At 66.6% G+C, this 7,318-nt stretch overlaps 2 protein-coding genes across 3 annotated transcripts; one reads left to right on the forward strand and one right to left on the reverse strand.

Moving 5' to 3' along the window:
* The first annotated feature begins 318 nt into the window (after positions 1 to 318).
* Positions 319 to 5,616, forward strand: RAD23A (RAD23 homolog A, nucleotide excision repair protein). 2 transcript variants are annotated; one of them, XM_058821472.1, is made up of 9 exons: positions 319 to 555; positions 1,688 to 1,849; positions 2,358 to 2,539; positions 2,996 to 3,051; positions 3,549 to 3,676; positions 3,745 to 3,820; positions 4,333 to 4,463; positions 4,544 to 4,699; positions 5,178 to 5,616. In XM_058821472.1, exons 1-9 carry the CDS (start codon positions 433 to 435, stop codon positions 5,289 to 5,291), a joined length of 1,128 nt encoding a protein of 375 aa, XP_058677455.1. In that variant the 5' UTR covers positions 319 to 432; the 3' UTR covers positions 5,292 to 5,616. The 2 variants fall into 2 exon arrangements, with proteins under 2 accessions (XP_058677455.1, XP_058677456.1); XM_058821473.1 differs by lacking the exon at positions 2,358 to 2,539.
* Positions 5,596 to 6,638, reverse strand: GADD45GIP1 (GADD45G interacting protein 1). Its single transcript, XM_058821345.1, has 2 exons — positions 6,304 to 6,638; positions 5,596 to 6,142 (listed from the first exon to the last, which is right to left on the reverse strand). The coding sequence occupies exons 1-2, from the start codon at positions 6,636 to 6,638 to the stop codon at positions 5,770 to 5,772; spliced, it is 708 nt and encodes a 235-aa protein (XP_058677328.1). The 3' UTR covers positions 5,596 to 5,769.
* Between the last annotated feature and the right edge of the window lie 680 nt (positions 6,639 to 7,318).

A 7,318-nucleotide genomic window follows, 5' to 3' on the forward strand; every position in this document is an offset into this window, starting at 1 on the left:
GGAGCACCGGCGGTGTCGCACGGGACTGTACGGGGGTGTCGCGATCCGGTTTCTATTAAATTAACGATCGTCCCGGCGCCGCCGTTTATTCCTCGTTATTTCCCCTCGTTCTCCCCCCTGCCCGCGCCATGTTGCGGCCGCCGCCATTTTGTGCGGCCGCGCGCGTCACGTGACGGCGGCCGCCCCGCGCCGAAACCCCCTCGCCATGGTCACGTGATAGAGGCGGGGCCAACCCCCGCGCGAGTTTTCCCGCCATCACGTGACGCAAGCGCAGCCCCGCCCCCTGCGCGGGCGCCGTTCCGGTGTCACGTGACGAGAAACGGGGAAAGAGGGGGAAGGCGGGAGCGAGGCGCGCGGGCGGGCGCCGTGACGCACTTCCCGCGCCGCGGCGGAAGCGGCGGGGCCGCCTAAGATGGCGGCGGCGTGAGTTGCATGTTGTGGGGCCGCCGGGAGGAGCCGCCGCCGCCCCGTCCCCGTCCCGCCATGGCGGTGACCGTGACGCTGAAGACGCTGCAGCAGCAAACCTTCAAGATCCGCATGGAGCCGCACGAGACGGTGAGGCCGCGGCGGAGCCTCCGCGGGCGGGAGCGGGCGGGGCCCGGCCGGGGATGGGCCCGGTGCTCGCCCCCCCCATCGCCCTCACACCGCGGCTGCCCCGGGGGGTTCCGGGGCCTCCCGGGGTCCGCAGGGACGGGATGGAGCCCGGTGAGGGGAGGTGGGGTGGGCGCGTCCCCCTGAGCCCCGTTTGGGCGGGGGGAGCGGCACCGGGGGGGCTCCGGGTGCCCCCAGTCCCAATTTGGGGAGGGGGATCTGGTGGGGGGGCTCCGTGTGGTCCCGGTTCCCGTTATGGGGAGGGGGATCCAGTGGGGGGCTCCGTTTTTCCCCCACTCCCCATTTGGAGATTGTGCAGATTTTTTGGGGAAGATTCTTTGGGATCATTTGTGGAGATTTATTTGGGAAGATCTTTTAGGAACATTGGGGATTTGTGCCTGCCCTGCTCTGGAGATCATTTCTGCAGATTTATTCAGAAAGATTCTTTGGGAACATTTGGGACTTGTGCAGATTCATTCGGGAATATTCTTTATGAACATTTGGGGTTTGTGCCTCCTCCTAGGATCATTTGTGGGAATTTATTCAGGACGATTCTTTGGGATCGTTTGTGCAGATTTATTAGGGAAGTCCTTTGGGAACGTTTGGGATTTGTGCCTGCCCCTGGGGATCACTTGTGGAGATTTATTCAGGACGATTCTTTGGGATCATTTGTGGAGATTTAATTGGGATGATTCATTGGGAACATTTGGGATTTGTGCAGGTTTGTTTGGGAAGATTTATTTGGGAACATTTGGGATTTGTGCCTGCCCTGCTCTGGGGATCATTGGGGGAGATTCTTTAGGAACATTTGGGATTTGTGCAGATTTATTCAGGATGATTCTTAGTGATCATTTGTGCAGGCTTAATTGGGAAGATTCTTTTGGAATATTTGTGATTTGTGCCTCCCCCCAGGGATCATCTGGGGAGATTTATTTTGGGAGGTTCATTGGGAACGTTTGAGATTTGTGGGGATTTATTCAGGAAGATTCTTTAGGAGCATTTGGGATTTTTGCCTCCTCTGGTCCGGGTGGTCCCGGGGTGATTTTGGGGTGTCCCCTGGGGGGGTCCCCGCGCTCCCCTGACCCCCCCGGTGCAGGTGCGGGCTCTGAAGGAGAAGATCGAGGCCGAGAAGGGCAGCGAGGCCTTTCCTGTGGCCGGGCAGAAGCTGATCTACGCCGGCAAGATCCTGAGCGACGACGTGCCCATCCGCGAGTACCGCATCGACGAGAAGAACTTCGTGGTGGTCATGGTCACCAAGGTGGGTTAGGGGTCCTGGCGGGGGTCTGGGGGGCCCTGTGTGAAGTTTGGGGGGGTTTAGAGCCATTTGGGGAACCCTGAGGGGTCCTGGGGAGGGAGTTAAGGGTCTCTGTGTAAGGTTTGGGAAGTCTGAGGGGTCTCTGAGCCATTTGGGGAACCCTGAGAGGTCCCCATGTAGGGTTTGGGGGGTCCGAGGGGTCTCACGGCCATTTGGAGGAACCCTGAGGGGTCCTTGGGAGGGATTTGGGGGTCCCCAGAGAGGCTTGGAAAGTGCAAAGGCCCTTGGGGGAAGGGGGAATCTGGGGGTCTCAGGTGGCTCTGGAGGGACTCAGGGGTCCCCTAGAGTGGGGAGGGAGTCCCAAGGCTCCTCACTCTGAGGGTCCCTGGGGTTCCCCACTCTGGGGGTCCCCGCTCTCAGAGCCCCAGGGTATCCCCAAAGCTGGGGGTCCCAGGGCTCCCCCATTCTGGGGGTCCCAGGATATCCCCAGCCCCCCTTTCCCCCCTCCCAGGCCAAGTCTGCGCTGGGCTCGGCCCCCCCCGAGGCCGGGGCCCCCTCGGAGCCCCCACCCGCAGCCCCCCCGGGGCCCCCCCCGGCCGCCGACGCCGCCCCTCCCCCCCCGGCCGCGCCCAGCGAGGAGCCCCCGGCCCAGGACCCCCCCCCTGCGCTGACCCTGCCTGAGCCCGCGGCGGGGTGAGGGACGGGGGCTCTGGGGGGGTCATGGGAGGGGTCTGGGGGGGGGTCAGGAATGGGTTTGGGGGGTCTGGGGGGGGTCAGGAATGGGTTTGGGGGTCAGGGAGGGGCTCTGGGGGGACTGAGGGAGGTCACGAGAGGGTTTGGGGGGCTGCAGTCTGGGGGAGGGGGAATTGAGAGATGGGGGGGGTCATTTAATCAGAGTTTGGGGGCAGTTCACTGATTATGGGGGGTCTGGGCTAGATTTGAGGGATGGAAGGAAATCTTGTGGGGGTCTTTAATTTGGATTTAATGATTTAATGCAGGGGGGACAGGAGAGTTCTGGGGGTACTGCAGGGTTTGGGGGGCTCACAGGGGTCTTGGGGTGTCACAGGTGTTTGGGGAGGGTCACAGGGGTTTTGGGGGGCTCCCGGGGGTTTTGGGGCTCCCCTGATGGTTTCTCCCCTGCCTCGGCAGCTCTGTTCCCCCCTCGGGCAGCTCCGGGCGCTCGGCCGACGCCGCCTCCACCCTCGGTGGGTCCCGGGGGGAAAATTTGGGGGGTCCTGGGGATGGTTTGTGGGGTCCTGGGGGTGGTTTGCGGGGTCTTAGTGCTGGACACAGGGTTCTAATGAGTGGTTGAGGTTTGGGGAGCTCACTTTGGGGCAAAAAGTGGATGTTTGGTGTTTCCTGCTTCCTGAACTTGGGGAAAAGGGGGTTTGGGGCTGTGGGGGTCCTGGGGGTCTCATCCCAAAGCCTGCAGGGGTCAGTGACTGGGAACGGGGGTGGTTTTGGGGTGGGGGTCCCAGGGGTCCCTCCCCTCTCATGGGGGTCTCTCCCCTCTCGTGGGGGTCTTTTTTGAGGTGGGGTCCCACAGCGGCAGGCTCTGAGACGATGCTCTCCGAGATTGTGTCCATAGGGTCTCTGGTTGGGGGTCCCGTGGGCCCCATGTCATGAGGGTCTCTAGGTGGGGGTCCAGGTCTCTCCCATCTCACGGGGTCTCTCTCGGGGGCTTTTGGGGTCCCTCTCACAGTGACGGGCTCCGAGTACGAGACGATGCTCTCCGAGATCGTGTCCATGGGCTACGAGCGGGAGCGCGTGGTGGCCGCGCTCAGGGCCAGCTACAACAACCCCCACCGGGCCGTGGAGTACCTGCTGACGGTGAGGGGGGGTCCCGGGGGGGGGCTGGGGGGTCCCGGGCCCGGCACTGACGCCCCCGGCCCCCCCAGGGCATCCCCGGCAGCCCCGAGCCCGAGCGGCCCCCGGTGCAGGAGAGCCGGCCCCCGGAGCAGCCCCCGCCCGAAGGTCAGTGCGGGGGCACCGGGGTGGGTGGGGCACTGTGAGGCTCCACCCCCTTGGTGGGTGGGCTTAAGCATGCAGAAATCACCTGAGTGGTTGTTGGAGGTGGGGTCAGGGTGAGCTGCGCTCATTTTGGGGTGTGGCCTGGGGTAAGTCCCACCCATTTGAGGGCATGGTCTGTGCAAAACATACCCATTTTGGGTGTTCATTCTGTAAGCCACACCCATTTTGGGGCGTGGCCAGCATAGGTGGAGTCCATGTAGCCACACCCCCTGCAGGTATAGTTGTGGGGTGTGGGGTAACGGAGTGTGACCACACCCCATTGTGGGTGTGGTTTAACCGTGCCCTATTGTGGGCGTGGTCCCATACTGCCCCATTGTGGGCATGGCTTGCCCAATCCTCATTGTGGGTGTGGTTTCGCCATGTCCTTTGCTGGGTGTGGTTTAACCATGCACAATTGTGTGTATGGTTTAACCACGCCCCGTTGTGGGCGTGTCCTGACGCGGGCCCGCCCCCAGGCGAGAACCCGCTGGAGTTCCTGCGGGAGCAGCCGCAGTTCCAGAACATGCGCCAGGTGATCCAGCAGAACCCGGCCCTGCTGCCCGCCCTGCTGCAGCAGCTGGGCCAGGAGAACCCCCAGCTGCTACAGGTACCCCCCGAGCCCCCTGAGCCCCCCAGGAACCCCCCGGAGCTCCCCGGGCTGAGCCCACCCGTGTGCCCCCTCCCCAGCAAATCAGCCAGCACCAGGAGCAGTTCATCCAGATGCTCAACGAGCCCCTGGGCGAGCTGGGCGAGCTCGAGGGGGAGGTGGGCGCCATCGGGGACGAGTCCCCCCAGATGAACTACATCCAGGTGACCCCGCAGGAGAAAGAAGCCATAGAGAGGGTGAGCTGGGGGGTTTGGGTGTGGGGAGGGGGTTTGGGGGATTTGGGGAGTGGGGTTTTGAGTCTGGGGTGTTTGGAGGTTTGGGTTGAACGTGGGGGAAAATGTCACTGTTTGAACCCAGAATTAACACTGGGGACGGGGCCAGTGGCAGGGCCCAGAGTCAATATAGGGGGTGCCATAATTAGCATCTAGTGTTAATTAACATGGATGGAAAATGTTTTTAGGGCTCAGAGTGAGTGGGAAATGGGAAATAGGATTAAAGACTGGGATAAATGGGGTCAGGAGGTGCCATCAGTGAGATCCAGGGTGACTGGGGCTGCTCTGGGGGTCTGGGTTCCGTTCTGGGGGCACAGGGGCTGTTTTGGGGGTCTGAGGTCCGTTCTGGGGGTTCCCAGGGCGGTTCTGGTAGTCCAGGGGCCATTCTGGGGGTCCGGGGTCCGTTCTGGGGGCTCAGCCCCACGTGTACCCCCGTCCCCAGCTGAAGGCGCTGGGCTTTCCCGAGAGCCTGGTGATCCAGGCCTACTTCGCCTGCGAGAAGAACGAGAACCTGGCAGCCAATTTCCTGCTCAGTCAGAACTTCGACGATGACTGAGGGACCCCCGGCCCTCCCCCCTGCCCCGGGGGGCTCCTCCTGCCCCGGGGGAGGTCCCCAGGCCGTGAGGGGGGGATGGGATGGAATCCAGCCTGGATGGGGGGGGATGGGGACACCCCCAGCCCTGCCCCCACCCCGGGAGCGGGGGGAGCCCCTCCCTGCCCTTGGGGGGGGTCTCAGCACCCCCGCTTTGTCCTGGCCCCCCCCTCCCCAAAATCCGACCCCCCCTCCCTGTCCGGCCCTGGGGAAGGGAGGGTGGGGGGGGCGGCGCCGCGGAACAACCAAAACTGGCGGCAAAGAGATTAAATGCAGAGTTTTAAACCCAGTTTGGGGCGTCCTTGTTCTGTCTGGGGGGGCTCTTGGGACCCTCCCGGTGGGCACCGGACACTGGGGGAGTACCAGCATTACTGGAATTACTGGGGCGGGGGTCCTGGCATTACCGGGGGGCCAGGAGGAGCCCCCGGTGGGTCTGGAGGAATCAGGAGGAGCCCCCGGTGGGTCTGGGGGCGCTCTCGCCGCTCTCGGGGCCAGTCCCGGGGAGCGGCCGTGCCGCCGCCGCCGCCTCGGCCGCCGCCAGGGCGCTCCGCGCCGCCTCCTCCCGCTCCTGCCGCCGCCGCTTCTTCTCCTCCCGCCGCCGCTGCTTCTCCAGGTCCTCCAGCAGCTCCTGCGCTCGGGCCGAGCCCCGGGCGGGGGTCCCGGGCCGCGGCAGCGCCCCCAGCCCCGCCTCGGCCAGCAGCCGCTGCCGCCGCGCCGCCTCCGCCCGCGCCCGCTCCCGGGCGGCCTCGCGGTCCCGGCGCCAGGCGGCGACACGGGCGGGCATGGCGGCCAGGCTGCGGGACACCAGCTCCGCCCTGGGGACATGAGGAGACATTGGGGACACGGGGAACCCACCCCTAAACCCTCCCGGTACCCCCGGACGATCCTCGCCAGGCCGAACAGAACTGATGCTCCCGGTGCTGCCCATCCCTGTCCCAGTTCACCCCACTCCCGTTCCCGGTGCTCCCGGCCGCACCTCTCCTTTCTCCGCCGTGCCTCCTCCCTCTCCCGCTGCTCCAGCACGGCCTCCACCTCCCGGAGCGGCGGGTCCCACTCGCGCTCCTCCGCCTCCGCCTCCCGCAGCTGCTCCGGGCTGGGCCAGAGCCGCCACACCGGCACCCCCGAGGCCTCCCCGAGCCGCCCGAACCGCCGCGCGGCCGCCCGCAGGTCCTCCGGGTCAGTGGGGGCCGGGCCCGGGCGGCGGCGGAGCGGATCCGCCCGGTAAGGCCGCACCGGGACCGGAACCGGCTCCGGGAGCCGCGACCGGGCCGGGCCCAGCGCCAGCAGCGCCCGCCGCAAGGGCGCCGCCATCTTGCGCGCGCGCCGGAAGTGACGTCAAAGTGACTGAAGGCGCGGGCAGCAGCGGGGCGGGGTCTGGGTGAGGGGCGGGGCCAGAACTGTGGGTGGGCCCGGGGCGTGGTTACCGGGATGGGGGCGGAGCTTGGGCGGGGGTCCCTGGGGGTCCCGGGGTATTTCCGGGCCTGGGGCAGCTCAGGGGACCCCGGTGGGACCAGGTCGGACCCGGTGGGACCGGGGGTGAGGCCCGGTAGGACCGGGGAGCACCGGGGACTCCTCCCGGGGGTCCCGGGGACGGTTTGGGGCTCCTCGGGGGGCAGCGGCGGCCCCGGAGCGGCTCCGGGAGGGGCGGGGGGCGCGGTGCCAGCGACCCCCGGCTCCTCCCCGTGAATGGGGGGGGCTGAGCTGGGGGCGGAACCGCCCGAGCCCCCCCGAACCCCCCCGAACCTTTTCAGCCGCCGCCAAGCCCGGGGCCGCTGCCAAGCGCCGTTAACCCCTCCGTGCCCGCCCCCGTCATCGGGATTCCCCCCCCAAATCACCGGGATCCCCCCCCATTACCGGGATTCCCCCCCCCCCATTACCGGGATGCCCCCGAATCACCGGGCGGGGCCGGGGGGGGCACCGGGAGCGCCCCGCGGTTACCGGGGGTGCTGAGCGCGGCGGGGCCGCTCCTCGCGGGGCCCCCGGGCCCCCCC

Source organism: Ammospiza caudacuta, chromosome 29 (genome assembly GCF_027887145.1).
Source record: "Ammospiza caudacuta isolate bAmmCau1 chromosome 29, bAmmCau1.pri, whole genome shotgun sequence".
Lineage (NCBI taxonomy): Eukaryota > Metazoa > Chordata > Aves > Passeriformes > Passerellidae > Ammospiza > Ammospiza caudacuta.

Coding starts and splice junctions, on each gene's coding strand:
- RAD23A (XM_058821472.1), top strand. CDS start 433: ATGTTGTGGGGCCGCCGGGAGGAGCCGCCGCCGCCCCGTCCCCGTCCC. Junction 3,052..3,548: donor CGACGCCGCCTCCACCCTCG/GTGGGTCCCGGG, acceptor TCCCTCTCACAG/TGACGGGCTCCGAGTACGAG. Junction 3,821..4,332: donor GGAGCAGCCCCCGCCCGAAG/GTCAGTGCGGGG, acceptor GCCCGCCCCCAG/GCGAGAACCCGCTGGAGTTC.
- GADD45GIP1 (XM_058821345.1), bottom strand. CDS start 6,638: ATGGCGGCGCCCTTGCGGCGGGCGCTGCTGGCGCTGGGCCCGGCCCGG. Junction 6,143..6,303: donor GCACGGCGGAGAAAGGAGAG/GTGCGGCCGGGA, acceptor TCATGTCCCCAG/GGCGGAGCTGGTGTCCCGCA.